This window comes from Ceratotherium simum, chromosome 25, assembly GCF_057802395.1.
Source record: "Ceratotherium simum simum isolate JZ-2026a chromosome 25, ASM5780239v1, whole genome shotgun sequence".
NCBI classification, from domain to species: domain Eukaryota; kingdom Metazoa; phylum Chordata; class Mammalia; order Perissodactyla; family Rhinocerotidae; genus Ceratotherium; species Ceratotherium simum.
Genome location: NC_141924.1, coordinates 18050050 through 18069000, shown reverse-complemented (window position 1 = coordinate 18069000; position 18951 = coordinate 18050050). Strand labels below are relative to the sequence as shown.

The window sequence follows — 18951 nt, the reverse complement described above, 5'->3', positions numbered from 1 at the left end:
AGACAGACAAACCATAGATAGCAGACATGAGAACTCCAAAACACAGTACTGAGAACCTTGAAGACAGTTGCCCAAAGACATCAAGAAAAGTCTTAACCACCTTCAACGCACTTTGTTTTAAGAAGGCAAGAAAGTGCATCCACTTAAGAAAGATTTCCATAATAAATGGCTACAATTTTTTAAAAGATTAGCTTTTAAGTGGGGTGTGTGCTTCAGTCACCTGGAAAAATATATTTAGAGCTCTCTCTCATAACTTATTAGTATTTCCACTTAACCAACGCATCAGATTAACCAGTGGTCTCCATTTCCTTGACTGAGGCTCGTGGCAGGTTGAACACTAGGGGCTGTCAGGCTACTGTCTGTTTTTCCCACACCCTTCTGTTCAGTTAGCCCACTACCCACCGCCATACCAGCCAAGCCAACTGCCCCAAGATGGCAGCCTCTACCATCCGTGGCACACCTCACCCTCTAACGAGGCCAGCAAATGGCACGATTAAAAATTCCTCCATTCTAAAGATAAAAAGCCCCAGATTTCAGACACGTGTTTACTCTCATCACTGCCAAGAAAAGGCAAAATGCAATGAGATAACATACAAAAATGCCCAATAGTGTGCCCAACATACAGTATATGCTCCAAAACCACTTTTATTATTATTATTATTATTAACAAATAGACCGTATATAGAGATGTATGTAAGTAAGAACACTAAACGAGACCTTCAAAGTATGAGGCTGAGAGGACGATGTCAGAGGGCAGAGTGAGACGAGGGCTGGGAGACAGGGAGCAGCTGTAGCCTCTTTTAAGAGGACATTTCAGGTCACCTCGCTAAAAGAAGTCCCTCGAAATGTACTTCTGTAGCCCCCAGGGAATCGATTTTGCAGGAAGGAATTATTTCCCTGAAATAAACAGACACACAAAGGTCGCTACAATTGGGGCCCAAAAGGAAAACAAGCCGGCTGCCGATTTACGGGCAGCCTCTGATGCAACAGAGCCAAAGGTCCCAGCGCAGGTCCGGTGGGACGGCTTTGGACACACCAGGCCTCCCTGGAGAAAGCATACCGGGGGCAAGGCTGGGGGAGGGGACTTCCTGTGAGCAAGGTCACAGCTTGACCGGGCGCTGATGGGAACACCTTCAGGAGGGCAGCCCCTTGGACCTCTGCAGTCAGCATGCGCCAGCCAGTGGCTCTGAACTCCAGCAGCGCTTTGCAGCGACCCAGGGGTCTGTTTAAAAATACTGATGCCTGGGAGCCAGCCCGGTTGCATAGCAGTTGGGTGTGCGCACTCCACTGCGGCGGCCCGGGGTTCGCAGGTTCGGATCCTGGCAGGGACTGACGCACCCGCTTGTCAAGCCACGCTGCAGCAGCGTCCCATATAAAGTGGAGGAAGATGGGCACAGATGTTAGCCCAGGGCCCGTCTTCCTCAGCAAAAAGAGGAGGATTGGCAACGGATGTTAGCTCTGGGCTACTCTTCCTCACAAAAAAAAAAAAAAAAATACTGATGCCTGGGTCCCATCCCCAGAGAGCTTTTAAAACGTCCCCACCTTGAGTGTATTACGCTAAACAAAATAAGTCAGACGGAGAAAGATAAATACCGTATGATTTCACTCATATGTGGAAGATAAGCAAACACACACACACATAGATACGGAGAATAGGCTGGCGGTTACCAGACGGGAAGGAGGCAGGGGGAGGGCCAAAGGGGTAAAGGGGCACAATTGTACGGTGACAGACGGCAACTGGACTTCTGATGGTGAACACGATATAGTCCATACAGAAGTCAAAATATAATGATGTGCACCTGAAATGTATATTGTGTTATACGCCAATGTCACCTCAATAAAAAAAAAATTTAAAAAGGTCTCCAGTTTATTCGAATGCTCACCCAGGACACAGAACCAGTGGTAGAGCGGGAAGAGCCCACGGGGGTCAGAGGGACCTGAGTTTTGAACTCAGGAGCTACCTTGGTCGCTTGAGAAGATCAGTTACTCTTTCTGAGCACCAACTGCTTTAACTGTAAAGTGGGAATAAGAGTCACTGCAGGTCACAGCGCTGCTGTGAAACGAGATGATGCACGTAACCGCCTCCCGGAGTGTGTCCTGCAGAAGGCATACACTAAGTATTCTATAAATGTTCCCTCCTCTCCTTCTCACTCTCCTTTTTTCAAGGTTCTCCCAAGTGGGTCAGGAGTTCTGGGCAGCTCCCAACTCTAAGGGGCGTCCTGCCTTGCTAAGTGGTTAAGGGTGGGAGGGAGACACACCTTTCCTTACACTGGACCCCCACCACACACACACACACACACACACACACACCCTCCTGGGTGAAACAGGCAGATTCTACAGCAAAACTACATAAAAAATTGTCGCAAGCAGCAAAACGAGAGAATACCTAGTTTTTAAGATTCGCTTGGCTTTTCCTGTCCAGAAGAAAATGTCTCTTAGCTGTGGCACTTTCTGGAGAAGTCCCTGCCCATGCCTCTGTCTCCCCCATTAGGCCAAGGGAAGGCTCTTTCACCTGGGAGCACCGCACAGGGCTGGCGTATAGTAGGCCCACAGAAACGTCTGCCAAAGGAATGAATTCTGCTCCTCAAGGCCAGGGATGGGCATTTGTAGATCAACAAAGCTCCTAATGTCCTCACATGTTAATCCCCTAACCAGGCATTTCATAAATACGCCTGACCTTTGATTCCGAGCCACTGGCAGAAGAGGACATAAAGGCCCACTGGGCATTTGGGAGGCAGCTGCTCAGAGTCCAGCGGCTGTGAGTGGCAGTATCGCTGCCCTTCAGGGTTTGAATTCCACTGACGAGTGCTGTGAACGTGGGCAAGTGACTTAATTTTCTATGCCTCAGTTTATCCACTGTAAAATGAGGATAACAATGGTGTGCAGCTCTTAGGGTTACCATGAGGATGACTTTAGGTCAGTGATTTAATGGGCTCAGACTCTTGCCTGGCACAGTTACTGCTATGTAATTGTTTGCTATTATTATCACTCCATGGGAGGATACCAGGGAAAACCATCTCAAGCTTCAGGCCCAATATAAGAACCCCGGGGTCTTAGGGCCCTCCAGTTATCACAAGAGAAGGTGTGGACTGAAAAAAGTGGGTGGCATATCCCCAGATGAATATATTGTCCAGAGCTGTGTTTCTCAAAGTACAGAGCGTGGACCAACACCATCACGTTCACTTGCATTGCCTGATTAAAATGCTGAAGATTCTCAGGTCTCCCTAAGTCCCACCCCAACCCTGAGGGATCAGACTCTCTGGGGCGGGTGCCAAGGATGGTGCATTTTAACAAGCATGCCGAGGAGATTGACATGTCCCCACAAATGCAAGAACCACTGGACTGGTCAAGCTCCTTAACTAGAGGAACCATGTCTGTCTGCTCATCACCGTATCCCCAGAGCCCCACATGATGCCTGACACATAGAACGTGCTCAACAAACATCAGATGAATCCATTCAATGGTTACAACTCTATAAGTATTCGTTCAATTTTTCTGAAGGCCCACTATGTGTCAGGCATACGCAAAGCAACTGTTGAATCATACAACTTCATTCATTCATTCTAAAAAATCTTTACTGGGGGCTTACTACATACCAGGCACTGTTCTAGACCCGGGAGATACAGAAAAGATGATGAATGAGATTGCTTAGAGATAATTACAGAGAGCCACAAGTGCTATGTGCGGAGCTAATTAAGCAAGGCAAGGGGCGGAGCATGTCGCTGCTGTCATTCAACTCTACAGCATCTACAGCAGCGTTGTCCTTCAGAACTTTGTGTGAGGATGGAAATGATCTTTTCTGCACCATCCAGCGGTAGCCACTAGCCACACAGTTATCAGGCACTTAAAAAGCAGCTAGTGTGATCGAGGAACTGAAGTTTTCATTTTAACTGTAATTAACTTTAATTTTAATAGCCACATGCATCCATAGTAGTGCAGATCTAGAGGGAGAACAAGATACGTAAACTGGAAATTATAACATCAGGCAATATGTGCGATGGGGTGGGGGTGGAGTACAGAGCACCGTGTGTTATCAAATGCCTGTCACCCAATTACCAGCTGCCCGAATGTTCTCTGGCTCCGAGAATTGAAAGGGCAGGTACCCGGCATTGCACTTGGGCTGGAATTTTTATAGCCCATGATTAGTTGAAAGTGGTATGTGGCCCGGTCAAGCCCCAGGGACTGAGGTTCAAGAACACACCACTACCCGCAAAGCCTGCCCACAGCTGCCAGAGAGATCTCTTTCTCCCGCCGTCATGCGTTGATGGTCATTTTGTCCTTGGCTGGAACGTCCCACTGGGCCTGAGACACTGCACAGATTTTATGAGATTCCTCCGCTTCAAGCCTAAGTATGAATACAAGCCTCCTAAATTCCACCGGAAAATTGGTGGCTAATCCAAACATTTCATAAAATTAGAACTCATTGTGGAGCTGAAAGGAATTCAGACTGTGCCGCCACCAGAGAAATGCAAAATATTTGTTATAATGTTTTCCTTCACAAGCTGTTTTAAGAAGCAAGTGCTTTTTCTGCCTGAAGGGAAGGAGGGGGAAAAACGGGAGAGTTTTTGTTTTTGTTTGGTTTTTCTCTGTGGTTTGTGAAACAGCATCCCCAGAGGAAAAGTCGAGGAATCCGGCCTGACTCCCTAATCCCTCAGCTAGCAGAGATAACAACCCTTCCTAATCTCCGCTGCATCTCGCCTTTATAAAGACACTGTTTTTCCTGGAAAATGGTTCTTTTGCCCCTTAATTTTCTTCTTGGGCTTTAGCCCTAGAATTTTTATATCCTGAGATTTCATTAGCAAGAGAGATACCACAATCATTCATTCAGGCCTGCATGCATGCACGCATGTCACCAATATTTATTTCCAGGCACTGTCCCAGGCACTTGAGAGACATCAGTAATCAAAATTGATGAAAATCCCTGCCCTGGTGGAACATGCCTTCTAGTGAGGGAAGATAAACAAGGGAGGATTCAGCAATGCTGCTTTGAAGCAAGAAAGACTCACCAAATGCAGAATCTGGAAGGTTCCAGGCCAGAATGTAAGTTCCAAGAGAGCAGGAACCTCATTTGTCTCCTGGTCACCCTCTTCCTATCGCCCAGAGCAGAGTGGTGTCTGACACATGGCAGGCACTCAATAAATATTTGTCAAATGAATAATGAATCCTAAAACAAAAATCTGCCCCAGAGCTCTCATCTTACAGATAAGTTAGTGGAAGCCATAGAAGGGACGCAGCATCTTGCCCGAGGTCACACACCTCTAGTGGTGGCCATGGTAGGACTGGCCCCCAAGTCTCCTGAAAACATCCCGAGACTCATAATACCCCACAGCCATTCAACAAATGTTTACTGCATTCTTATTGTGTGCCAGGCACGGAACTAGGCATCGGGAGGACATATATGAGTAAGACACAGAATAACTGAGATCACGGAACAAAGTTCCTCCAGTGGCTATTTTCACAAGCCTGGAGACAACTTCTCTGAGCTTTAAGTCTGGGTTCACTGGGAGTCTACCATCCAGTGTGTGGGTGAAGAACCACAGCAGGAAGCTGCAGAATCTTCCAAGAATCCGTACCCATGAGAGGCCATGGCGCCCAGTGGTTACGACCACGACCCTGAAGTCAGACAGCCCATCCCTAAATCCCAGCTCTGTGACTTTGGACAAGTCATTTGACCTCTCTCAGCCTCTCCTTCCTCGTCTGCAAAATGAACATACAAATAATACAGGCTCAGAGCAGAGAAGGGATGTGAAGCAGTTAGAACAGTACCTGGCACACCCTTGTCACTCAATAAATGTTTCCTGCTCTTATGACTGATAGAGAAAGGATCCTCCTGCTCTGGACCTCCCTACACATTCAAGAAGGTGCAAACAACTCAGTGGAGATTTCCACTGAATTCCTCCCCTCTCCAGGATTTCTGCTACCAGCTGCCTGCACACCCACTCACACACTGGTTCCCTCCCTGAGCATTCCTTTGAGTCCGCCTGGGAAACAGATATCAATTAACTACAAGGAAGACACAAAGCAGGGTTCTCCCCACAGCCAGCGCATCACTGCCCCGCCTTTCCATCCAAACCCCTGCACGTGCTGGGCTCTGAACTCACCAGATGGAGCGAGGATCAGCCTCTTCCCTCCCACTGCTTTTGCTAGTTGCAGAAAGAGTTCACCTACAAATGTACCGAGAACTATACAAGTCAATAATGTTGCATCGAGGACCACTGAGAGCTTCTCAAAGTTTCCTGGCATCTGTTTTAACTGATACTGAGAAAGTCAAGGCTGCAAAACGGATGTGCTTGATGCAAAGGGCTGAAATTCTGAGAGATTAAAGCAAACACAAGGAAAAAATATGGCAGGGAATTCATCTCCTTAAATGGGCCAGCAAGGAGGGCTAAGCGTGGACCACAAGGATGGGGATCTAGAAATGACAAGGAGTAGATGCACGTTCTAGAACCAAAAGGTGGCTGAGCTCTTTTGGGGCAGAGGTCATGTCTTGTTCCCTGTGGTCGCCCCAGGGCCTAGCGCAGTGCCTGGCATAGAGGAGAAGCTCACCAAATATCTGATAAATATTTTTAAACGTGCTACCTGGGAGAGGCAGAAGGAACACCTGCCACAAGAAAAAATGACCGAGATATTTCTACTCCTTCTTGGGAATCAGTCTAGGGTCGTAGCTGGAGCTCAGAGAGACGTGAGTTTCATTCCTGCCGTCACCCCAGGTTACAAACAGTGTCGCGCCCTGCGGTAAAGTGGGGATAGCAAGAGAATCTCTCTCATAGGATGGGGCTAAGGAGGACAAGGGAGTCAGTGAGATGATACAGGCAACGCACTTACCCCAAGGCCTGGCAAAGATGATAAAGTGCTCCATGAAGGTGAGCTTGCTTGATTGAGTTCATCTTTAAGGATGAAACAGTAGGAAACATATATGAGTCAAATCTTCCTTTTAAGCGAGGCTGCCAAAAACATACCTTGCCCTAGGAAGAGGGCCCCTCCTCAGTCTTTTTCTTATCCGAAGTCTTGCCTCCACCTCACCTCCACCAAGATGAAGAAGCTGAGATCTCCCTAGATGCTGAATCTAGAACATGAGCCTGCCCTCCTCTGAATCCCAAATAATAAGAGCTTACATTTATTGAGAACTGGCCACAGATCAGGCACTGTTCTCAGCACTGTGCTTGAGTCCTTACAGAACCTAGAAGGCAGGTTCTACTATTATCATCCCATTTTACAGATGAGAAAACTGAGAGGTTCTTTGAAAGCTAGAATTTTCGATCTCTCACAGAGCCTAGTTCAGAACCCACCTCATAGACGTGCTTAAGAAAGCAGGGCCTGCCTTGAGCTGAATAGGAATGCATTTGCATCCCACGGAACTAGAGCAGGGAAGTCAAGAAGGCCACTCCCACACAGGCTGACACTCGACTAGAAGACTCTCCTGACCCTTGATAAAGCTTGCACCAAACAATCAGGAAAGGGTTTTGAGAACTGAAGATGCTTCCCCTTCCCCCCAACAAGAAGTCCTTCTGCAAAAACCAGGTAACGGGAAACGAAGTTTACATTTCACCAATTCCATTCAGCGAATCCCAGGATTCTCTTCCCTGAGCTGGCAGGGACCTTGGAGAACATTTTGTCTCAGCCCCTTAACTTACAGGTGGAGAAACGGGGTTCCACACGGGGCACCTGCTATGTACAATGCACTGTGCCCAGGCCGCCCGAGGTACAAAGATGGCCAAGGCCCGTCCTGCCTTTCCCAAAAGGGATCCTTTCAAGAACGGCACTTAGAGAACGTTTGCTGTGGGCCACACGCTTCTCTAAGAACTCGACATACAACTCATTTATCCTCACAGCCACTCCCATTTCACGGATGAAGAAACTGAGTCAAGCTGACCATCTCCAGGTTACATGGGAGGTTCAAGGGTGGAGGGGTTCTCAAACCCAGGCAGCCTGGCTCCAGAGGCATGCTCAGAACCCCCAGGCTCCCTTTTAGATTCCTAGACCGGATCGTCCACTTCCCTCCCACCCTCCTGTAGAAGACCGGGATGTGAGTGTCCTTTGGTGGGTTGGGGTGAATCATACATGAACCGAGCCCAATTCACAGTGAAATGACAACAGGCAGCAAGGATTCCGTCTAACCTGCAGCAATCAGCTGCCTTCATGGCTTTTGAGCCACATGAATATGAGGAGCTTAACACACCACACGCGGGAGGGAATGGGGAAGGAATGGGCCGTTAGGAACTACTAAGACAAAGCAGCACCTCCCTTTTTTTTTTTTTACTGGGAAATTGCCCTTTGGCCAAATAGATTCAAGTCACCCCTGAGCCACTTGAACACCACGGGTCTCCTCCCTTCCCGGGAAGGGGGGGAACCTACCACAGCGGCCTCTTAGCACCTTCCCCCAGGAGGACCTCATGCTGCCTCTCGATATCTCTAATGAAAGTAAACGAAGTGGAATTCTTTTCTCGAGTTTAAAAGGCAAATCACGATGGTGTGTTTTCCAGACATACATTAACTCCGCACTCCAACCGGTTTACAATTCTTTAAGTACTTGATTTACAACCCAGGGAGAAAATGTTTTAAAAACCTTGCAAATGCATTGTGCATCGAAAGCTCGCCTACTCTGCAGAGCTGATCGCCAGGGCTTCTCAGATGGGGGCTGGAGTGTCGCGGGAAGATGTAAAAGTATGGGAGCAACTCAAGGAGGCCATGGAGCTCCAGAGACCCGCGGCGAGCAGAGGCCCAGGGTGGGAAGCAGGCTCCCTCCTCCTCTCCAGCCACGGTGCACTTGAGGCACTTGGCAATGCTGTCCACACGGTGGGGAGGCGAGGGGTGACCCAGGAAGGGAGGAGGATGGAGTGCCAAGGGGCCTTCCCTGTGCCTCCCACCTTCACAGAACTCCCCCTTCTCAGCATTGCTGGTGCACTCTCCATGCAGTTCTTCATTCATTCATTCATTCTTTCATTCATTCATTCATACTCACTGAGCACCATATGCCCGGCAGCAGCCTACAGGCCAGGAGGCAGTGGTGAGTAAGACAGGTCCCCGGCTTCCCTTCTAATGGGGGAGGAGGGGAAGGGTGTAGACAGACAGATCATTAAATCCACACAGTTTGAGTGCTCTGAAGGAAAGAGACACAGGGCTGAGACAGAGGAATAAGGGAGTGGGAGTCTGGACACCCAGGCAGGAGCCTTGAAGGACGTGACAAATCGAGAGTTTAGTTCCCACACAACCCATGGGAGGGTTATAAGCAGGGAGAGCCACGATCCGAAATGAGACCCCCAAGTGCTCAATACTAGTACCTCTCACCAAAATAATAATACTCGTCTAACTGTCAAGAGCCTACCATGCACCAGGCTCTGTGCTGGAAGCTTCCAAATCTTATTTCTCATAGCAATCCCACTTCAGAGGATATTGGTAGCCGCACTTTCTAGATAAGAAAATAGAAGTTTGGAGAAAACATGCAGCCTGCCTGGGATCGTCTGGCTACTGAGTAGCAGGGAGGGATCTGAACCTAAGTCTGTCTGACTTTACAGCCGTGATGTCTTCCTCTACGCCTCATTTATATACAACCTCGCCTTGTCCTCAGATTACTCCAGATGGATAAATTACATGCCCCCACTAAATTCTAGGTATCTCAACGGCAGGACTTACATTCTCCTCTGAAATGTCCCACAGTCCTGGGCACATTAGTAAGCACTCGTTAAATACATCTGACTTATTGCTAGACTGAAAGGAAAAGATGTGCCAACCCCCATGTATGTTGTCTTCATTACGGGGACTCTTCAGCCACTCAGTGATGTGGTAGCTAATAATAAGAATGACGAAAGCCACCACCAGGGCCCGAAACGGGGCCGTGCAGGTTGTACACACACAAGGCGCCCAGTTTGGGGGCAAGTGAATGGCATCCAGCCCACTCATTCCTCACAGAGCCACCCATCTAGGGGCTGCTTCAGGCCAGGAGGGAAGCTTTCTCAAATTCGTCCATCTAGAGGGAGGCCTTTTTCTAATTCACACAGATGTGCCTTTTAGTCTAGCAATGGCCCTGGTGGCATTTACGATGCACCTACTATGTGCCAAGCACTGGGCTAAAGGCTCAGTGACATTACAACATTTTATTGAATCCTCTCAACAACCCATAAAATAAGAACTATGATGAGCCCCAGATGAGAAACAGAGGTTTAAAGGAGATTAGTGACCAGCTCAAGGTTACACGGCTGTCAGGGGCTGGGATGGAATGTGGACCCAGGCCGTCCGGTTCCAGGGATCTCTCAATCATGGCACACAGGACGCGGCTTTCCAGTTCTTGCACAAAACGAGCCTGAGAGCTCTGTGGACCCGTAGGTTGGAATCTTGGGGGCCTGACAGATATGGCTTCCACCCCCATCCCCACTCCCCACCCACCACCCCAGGCCCCAGGGGTTTTTTTAATCACAGCTTTATCGAGATAGAATTCACATATCACACAATTCACCCATTTAAAATGTACAGTTCACGGGTTTTTAGTATGTTCACAGAGCTGTACAACTGTCATCACAATTCGTTTTAGAACATTTTCATCACCCCAAAAAGAAACTTCATACCCGTTAGCAGCCACTCCCCATTTACTTCCAACCCACCCCAGCCCTAGGCCACCATTAATCTACTTCCTGTCTCTATGGATTTGCCTACATTTCATAGAAATGGAATCACACAATATATGATCTTTTCTTTCACTTAGCATATTTTCAAGGTTCATCCATGTTGTAGCATGTATTTCATTTCTTTTTATTGCTGAATAATAATCTGTAAATATCCCATAAATAGAATTATGGAATGGATCACAAATAATATTCCATAAATAAAATGAACATACCCTATTTTATTTATCCATTCATCAGTTGATGGACATTTGGGTTGCTTCTACTTTTGGGCCCTTAGGAATAATGCTGCTGGGAACATTTGTGTGCAAGTTTCTGTGTGGACATGTGTTTGCACTTCTCCTAGGTGGACCTAGGGGTGGAACTGCCCATCCCTGTTTTAACATACAGTTAAAAGTTTACCGAAGAGTCTTGCCGTGAAGCCAACATCTGGCTGCTCCTGGGCTGTTTCCAGAGAATTTTATCAATACAGCCAGACTTCACTCACGGGTGGGTCATCTGGCTCGGCCCCTCCTATTCCGGGGCCTGGGATCTTCTCATTCCTGCACTGTATAGTGTCGTCTGGGCCAGCGCGATGATAAATGCATTCTGCTTTAAAGCAGATACTTCACAAATCATAGCTTACAGACGCTCCAGGACTTTCATGTGGGAAAGACAAATGAGACTTATGCTGTCTGACTCCGGAGCCACTGAGGACAGGAAGCCATGGCCAGGAAGCCAACCCACCCTGGAGAGATGTCTCTCTCTCCCTAACGCATGCATGCAAATGTCACAGAAAGGGAATTCGGGCAGGGAGGGGTCTGCCTAGCTTTGTAGGCTTTGCTATGTAACCCTCCATTCATTTCCAACCATTGTCTTTTCTTCCCAACAAATCAGAAAGTTCCTTGAGGTCAGGGATGATGACCTACAGCCTCGACATCTCCTAACATAGTCCCTTGCTCAATATATTCACTTCAGTTTGCTGAGGACCTACTATGTGCTTGGCACAATGCCAGGTGCTGAGAGTAGGTTTAGGATGGTTAGACAGGGCTTGCCAACAGACAAGATACATGGACTTATCTTATCTCCTGCTGCTTCCCAGGAGGAAGCACAATCACGAGGTCCTGGCGTGGTGTGGGTGCACTTCTGTCTGCAGACGGGGAAGTGAACCAGGTGACCTCTCCAGGCCCCCTACGGATTCCAGAATCTGAGGCTGCTTAAGACACAAAGAACTCAGTGTGTGTCCAGGTAGAGAGCTCCCTGACCAGATCCATTAAAACATATTCAAGGCCCAACAAGCGGACAGTTCGCCAGGAGCTGACATATCTCTCTCCCAATGTGGTTCCTATCCTTACCTTCTCATACCTCAACTCTTGTGAAAACCTCCAGGCTGGCCTCCCTGCTCCAGGCCGCCACGCCAGACTGAAGGGCTCAGAGCCCTGCTGTGATCAGAACCCAGCTCGGCCCACCCAGAGGAAGAGAGTCGCTCGAGGTCTCTGCATCCACACTGCCTGGGTCCAAACCCTGATTCTGCTGCTGTATGTGACCTTGGGCAGGCTAGCCACAGTTTCTTCACTAGAAAATGGGATGATAACAGGATTGTTATGAGGATTCAATCAGTTAATATGTACCTGGCATGTTATAAGCACTCAAGAAGTGTTGGCTGATATTATTGTCATTATTAAATATTATTATTACCCCCTATCCTACCTAAGCAATCTTGCCTCCTTCTGTGTCCCAGCACAAACTCTGCATTCCAGGCCATCTGGCCGGCCCACCCTGGAATCTGGCCTCAGTCTGAAATGCCCCATATTTCAGTCTTCTGAATCCCAAATCCAGGGTCATCTTCAACAGCATTTGCCCTCCTAATCCTACAGTAAGTATTCCATGGCTCCTTCTCTACATCTCCTTCCTGAAGAGCAACAAGAAACTCCCCAGAAAAAGAATCACCCCCTGGCTGGTCTTCAGGTACCATGAATGAAGTACCATGCCTGAGTCCAGAGGTCACCAGCTGTGCAATATAAGGAATGTTCTCCATTTCTCCAGCAGCAATGGGCTGCAAAATAGATACAGCTGTTTGACACTGTCTAGCTGTATGACCCTGGGCAAGTGATTGACCTCCCTAAGCATCTTTTTCCCCATCCGTTAAATGGACCTAACCAGAGTGCACACCTCTTAGGGTTATTGTAGGGATTAAGTGAGAGAAAATGTCTGTAAAGCACTTAGCACGTGTGACACACCCCAAGCTCTCAAAATATCAGCTGGTAGAAATAACAGCAGCAGAGGCAATACGGGGAGAGGGTGTTCCTATCCAGGATTGAATGCAATTTAATGAGCTAAGCTTCAATGAGCTACACTCCAACTTGAAAATCACCTGAAATAATTGAGTCCTGCATAGAAGAGGTACCCACGGCCTAGTCGCTGCTTACTCTCTCTTTCACCAGACTAGAAGCTCCTTGGGTTTATTTGTGTCTATGTCCCATGAATAACATGGCGAGAAGCACATGGCAGATGGCAATAAATCTTTGTTCAAGTGAACAGAATTAGCTCAATATTTGTAAATACATTTCATCTTCGCTACTAGATTGTAAGTTCTTTAAGATTGAGGATCATGTCTGTTACATGAGTGATGGAAAAATACTAACTCTAGAATCAGGTTGCTTAGACCCAGGTCAGTCACCTACCAGCTGGGCAACCTCAGGAAAGTCACTTAACACTTCTATGCCTTATTGTTCCCACCTCCAGGATGAGAAGTTCGGACTATACATTTGCCAAGGTCCCTTGCTCCCTGAAACTGGGTTTGGGCCTTAGCTGCAACATGGCGGCACCTCAGCCACCATGCATATGACAGCCACACACTCCCTGGTTCGGCAGGCCAGCTTACTAAATTGCCCCACTGATCTGCAGTTTTCCAGCGCCAGGCTATGAATGACTTTGGGCCAGTGATTAAAACACCCATTCTTGGTCAAATCAGTTCCCTTGCTGAATGAAGATGCCTCCTTATCCAATCTAGAGCTCTGGTACCCAAGGACCCCCTGGCAAACTGGGAGCACACTCTGCCTGCCAGTCCTCTACTCCCATGCCAGACCCCTCCCAGAGGCCTCGCCCCCTGCTCACACCGCACCACACTGCTCACAAGAGAAAACCTAGTGCAGAGGGAAAGTTGAACTTGGCCCTTGACAGTGAGGTGATCACATGACACCTCTCCCCAAAATGTTGTTTTTGGTTTGGGTTTTTTTGGCAATACTTTGTGCAGCCTAAAGGGCCAGGGAGCTTGGCTCAAAGAACACGCACACCACTTTATGACATGGGGGCACCACTCCACAGCCCTGCCCAAAATTGTATCAAAACAAAAGTTGTACAATAAACAAAGCCAAATTCAAGGCTTTAGAAATGCGTTCAGATCCTATCAGAATCTGGCTGATTGTCTTGGCTTCCTACGGGCCCACTTCCCTAATTAACCTAGCATTCCCTAATTAACCTGAAAAGTTGATTATTCCCCTGCCTCTCCCTGAGTGATACAGGGCTAACTGTCCATTGCATCATGTCTCTCTGATGGTCATAAATCTAAATGAAAGTCCAAGGGAGATGAGAAAACAAACCTGCTGAAAGGGGAAACTACACTGGCTTATTTCCCCTTTGAGGCTTTCTACAGATTATTCCGTTCTTACAAGTCCATGAAGTTGGTACTATTAGTAGCCCATTTTACAGGTGGGGAAGCTGAGGTTTCAAAGTTACATAGCTTGTGCAGGGTCACAAAACTAGTAAAGGGTCAGTTAGGATTTGCACATAAGCCAGAGCTCTTAGCCCTTCTGCAAGAGGGCCTCATTGTTGCACTTGCTAATCTCTGGAACAAGCCACATTGAGTCCTCATCACGTGGACATGCTCAGGCAGTGGCCACAAGACCACATGTGGGAATGAAGTGGGGGGATGCCCGGACCACGCAAAGAGCTGGACTCCAAGTTCCTAACACTTCAACTTTCTTCAGAACTGCCTTTCACAGAACATAGAAGACGATGGCGTATGGTTTTGTTTCATCCAGAAGGCCCTTCCAGACGTGCAATTAAAAGCCACAACATTCTCATTTTTAAACACTTTTCTGACTCTGAGCTGCTTTCAATCAGCTGTGCTGATTCCACAGCATCTCATGCACCAGACTTCGGCCACTCACATCAGCAAAGTGGCTTCAAGCCGCTGCTCCTCTTGCAAGGTGCTATAAAAGGCAGGGCAACAAATCAAATGAAAACAAAACACCACTTCGGAACTCTCCCCGAAGACTGAAAAGGCAGAACTGAGACAGCACTCTCTCAGCTCTCCTCAACTGCACCTCAAAAGCAAGCTGTATATATTTTGTGCATCCTTAGAACCAGAAGAAAACTCCAGGTTCATACATCAGATGAAAATGTCTTGCAGCTCTTGACAGATTCTGAGTCACCAAACAGCCTACAGGCAAGAACAACTTGCTGACCAATTTTTTGTGGCTTTGTTTTATTTTCTGTCGAGCCAGGCACAGGGAATTTTCCACCTGACAATCCCTGTTTCTCACTTAAGTTCTTACAGCATCTGTGAGCACTGCGCTCAGCAGGCAGCCTTGCCATCACCCAACCTCAGTTTTCCCATCTGTTTAATGCCAAGTCTTCACCAGCTGATTCTGCTAACATTCGAAACTTATCTATCAAGTAGAAAGCAGTCTGGGGATTGCCAACTTCTGGGCCTGGATCTGCTACCAGATTCAAAATCTTTACCTACTTTTTGAGTAAAACAAGAGATTTAGCTGAAATTAATAACAATGGGAAACCGCACTAGAAATGGACAATAAGAGAGCAGGGCTCAAGTCTGGCGGCAAAGAGCCTCTTCCGTTCTCAGGGCGCCCCCTAGTGGCCATTCCACTAAATCCCGACGGAATGTTCAGCGTTTCTGCAAATAAAGAGAGAGACACCCAGCAAGAGAGAAAGGCAGGCTCCCGTCTACTGGTGCAATCCCTTTCACTGTAACCTAGTCTGAGGGTCAGGCAGCGAGACGAATGCCTGACAGGAAGCCCCAGTGAAGCTCAAAAGGTGTCTGCCATAAGACAAGGTTTCATTCTTTCAAACAGTTTGCAGCAGCTCCCCAGCCTTCAGGCTTCTTGTGTCCCCTCACAGAGCCCAGACACACCCTTGCCACTCAACCCCTCACAAGCCCACATCCTCAACCTGCAGCTAGAACCGCGTCTGTTTTTCATTATTCTGCTTTCCAACTTCCCAGCGCGATTCTTCAACAGCTATTAAGACAACATGAGCAAGGAGCTAAGCTTAGCTTTTACTTATTCAACATCCAGCCTGGGGAATATCACCTCAGAAGGAAAGTATGAATGAAGTGCACGTTTCTCAGCATCTTCTTCCACAAACCCAAAAGTGTGCTCCTCAAAAGGACATCTTTACATCCATCTTCTCCTTAAAATTTTCAACCTACAAAAATGACACCTGCGCAGTGAATTCTCAACTACTAGCTTGTTATAGAATTTCTTTATGGGAGACAGCTTAAAAATACAATGTACCATGTCTCAAATTTCCAATTAACCCACAACAGACTTTCTTTTTAAAGCTAAAGGATAAAGTTGTATCAACCCAAACAGTGAAGCTTAGAATGAGGGAGCTACCCAAGTATCCAAATATTTGGGAATTTGGGGGCTGAACTTCCCGATTGGTGCCCCATTTTTTCCACAGGACTGTTCCTGCACAGATGCAAAAGAAAAAGATCAACATCAACCTACAACTTCATCTGACAGTTCATTTTGCTTTTTCCCTGTGGTCATCTAAGTATATAAGCAACCCTGGGCCCCGAAACATCCCCAAAAGTGTACACAAGGAGTCCTATAATTAGTTCCTGACTTTGGCTCTAAATTGATTAAAATTCATCTAAGATGCTGCAAATCAAAGAACCGTGTTAATTTTCTGCCACACACCACTCAAAATCTTTCTGCAACAGTCAGTCACTTTGAACCTAACCCTCTAGCCACAAGCAGTGTGGATTTCAACAGCTTGTTCTGCAGAAAGGAAAATGACAACAAACCAAGTTTGGGACAACGCAGAGACCCCAAGGCACTCAAGGGGGTTCCTTGGGCATGTGCAAATGGCGCTGGGACTCTGGCAAGGTTTCAGCTGTCACAAAGAGTGGGGGGGCTGGGCTAGACCCCTGAAGCAATTTAGTAGCCCTGCAGTCAGGACCTGAAATGCAACTGAGTCGGCTGCAACTCAGCGTCTGTGCAGCTACTCATGCCCTGGGCGTTTTAGTCTTGCCAGAAGGCAGACGCTAACTGTCACAATCCTCAGGTGTGCAGCAGCCTTCTTCGCTTTTGCTCCCTAACCTAAACAGGCAGGAGTCTGCCCTCCCATGCAGCAGACACCAGCACCAGCGTGATGAGGAGTACGAATGGGAAGATGCAGGGGGAGAGGGAGTCGCATTCATCCACAGGACACGGGACTTGGGGGACCAGCTCCGAGCTGAGGACGTGGGTCTGTTTGGAGTTAGAGCAATAAGGCATTCCAGGGCATGGTCTGAATGCGTGCCCGCGAGGGAGACTACGCCGGTCCCAACGCTGCAAAGTGTTTGCAAATCATAAACACTACTTTGCTGCTGGGATAAAAACCCCCAAAATATGCGCAGACAGGATGTAACAAGTGTTTCGGGAGAGAGACACGCCTGAGTCACGGGGAGCTGGGGGGAGAATGAGGAGTCTGTCTGGGGGTTCCCGGGAAGCCCCTCTCGGATAAGAGAGCCTCAGTGCCCAAGACCCCCGCCCCGCGCGCCCTCGGTCCCCAGTCGCGTCTAGCCCGCGCCCCGCCGCCCCCCCCCCCGGGGTCTCCCCACTCACCACTCGGCCCGAAAACCTCTCGGTGGCCCTCTTGACTTTGCCGTAGGTGCCTTTGCCCAGGGTCTCCTGCAGCTCGTAGCGGTGCTTCAAGTTGTGCTTGTGGTGATGCCGCTTCACCCCGTGCGGCTTCCTGGGCTCCGGGGCCGCCGCCGCGGGGGCTGCGGTGGCCCCCGCCACCGCCTCAGGGAGAGAGCCCGGCGCCCCCGGCCCCAAGTCCGGGCCGTCCCCCGCCGCGGGCGCAGCGGCCCCCTCCATGTCCAAACGCGGGGCGAGCCGGGCTGCAGAGGGCAGGTCCGGGCACAGCGCTCGGGGTGTCGGGGTCCCCGCCGAGGCAAGCCGGGGTGCGCTCAAGGTCGCCCCCGCAGCATTGGGGAGGCGGCCCGATCCCGCTCGGGCTGCGGCTCGGTCACTGGCGGCGGCGGGGACTGCACATCTGGCGCCCCCGGCGCGCACGGTCCGCGCACCGCCCACCGGCCGCGGCGAGCTGCGGAGCGTCGGGCGAGGTGGCGGCGGTGGCAGGGGAGGCGGTGGTGTTTGCAGGAGGGAGGGGAGAGGGGTGGCTCCGAGCGCCGGAGGGGGAGTGTTATGTGGGGCGCCGCGCCCCCGACCCCTCCCCCGGAGGACGGGCAGACGGGGCGGGGGCGGGGGCGGCGCGCTCGCCCGGCCCGGGGGAGGGGGAGCCAGGGGCGGCGTGGCCGGGGCTTCCCCCACCTCCCCGCCGCCGCCCGGGGCCACCCCGCGCTGGGAGGGGGATGGGTGCGTGTCGCGGCGCGCCCTTTGTGCCGCGCGGTGTAGGCCGCAGCGGCGGCCAGGGGGCTTTGTCCTCGCTCGGCCGGGACGGGGACGCGGGGTTCCAAGCCCGGGCGCCCCCTCCCCGGGCTCGCCCGCCGCAGCTACCGCGGGCCCTCCGCCGCCGCCGCCTCCTGCTCCGGCCGCCCGGCCTCCCTTCCTGCTCGCGCCCGGGCGGCGGCGGCGGCTCGCCGAGCTCCGGGGCCAGGGAAGCGAGAGAGCTCCGAGCTGGGGGCCGCCGGGAGCCGCTCGCGATCCGGCCGGGGGCGCCACGGGCCCGGGCGCCCCTTCATTTTCTTTTAGGTGTCGCCGCGGCCGCCAGGCCGGAGACGGGGGAGCGTGGGGGGGGGAAGGGAGGCTGGGCGGGTGTTGGGTTACAGGCGGTGAGTCACGGTCCCCCTCCCGCCGCAGTGCGCACACCCCCCCCCCCGCGCGCCGCTGGGGCTGGCACCCCCGCCGCGCGGGCCCCCACCTCCGGCTGGGGAAGGGCTGTCCGCCTGGGGCAGCTGCGCGCCCCGGAGAGCCCCGAGAGGGGCGCTGTGACCCCGGCCCCGCGCCCTCCCCGAAGAGAGGCGGGGTCAGGGAGGAAGGGAGGCTCGGAGGCTGAACCCGGGGCCCGCCGCCGGACTGCCGGCCCTCCGACACCATCCAGGACTCCGGCCGGGCAGCCGCCTGGGAAAAGAGGAGAGTTGGGGGCTTGGAAGAGATGG

At 50.4% G+C, this 18951-nt stretch overlaps 1 protein-coding gene across 1 annotated transcript in view; it reads right to left on the bottom strand.

Annotated features, from left to right (window-relative positions):
* NUAK1 (NUAK family kinase 1) overlaps positions 1-18522 on the bottom strand; it is a 70849-nt gene extending 52327 nt beyond the window's left edge. The window contains exon 1 of the mRNA XM_004418057.2: positions 17453-18522. Within this exon, the coding sequence (XP_004418114.1) occupies positions 17453-17707 (255 nt within the window). The 5' untranslated portion in view covers positions 17708-18522. The remainder of the gene's footprint in view (positions 1-17452) is intronic.
* Between the last annotated feature and the right edge of the window lie 429 nt (positions 18523-18951).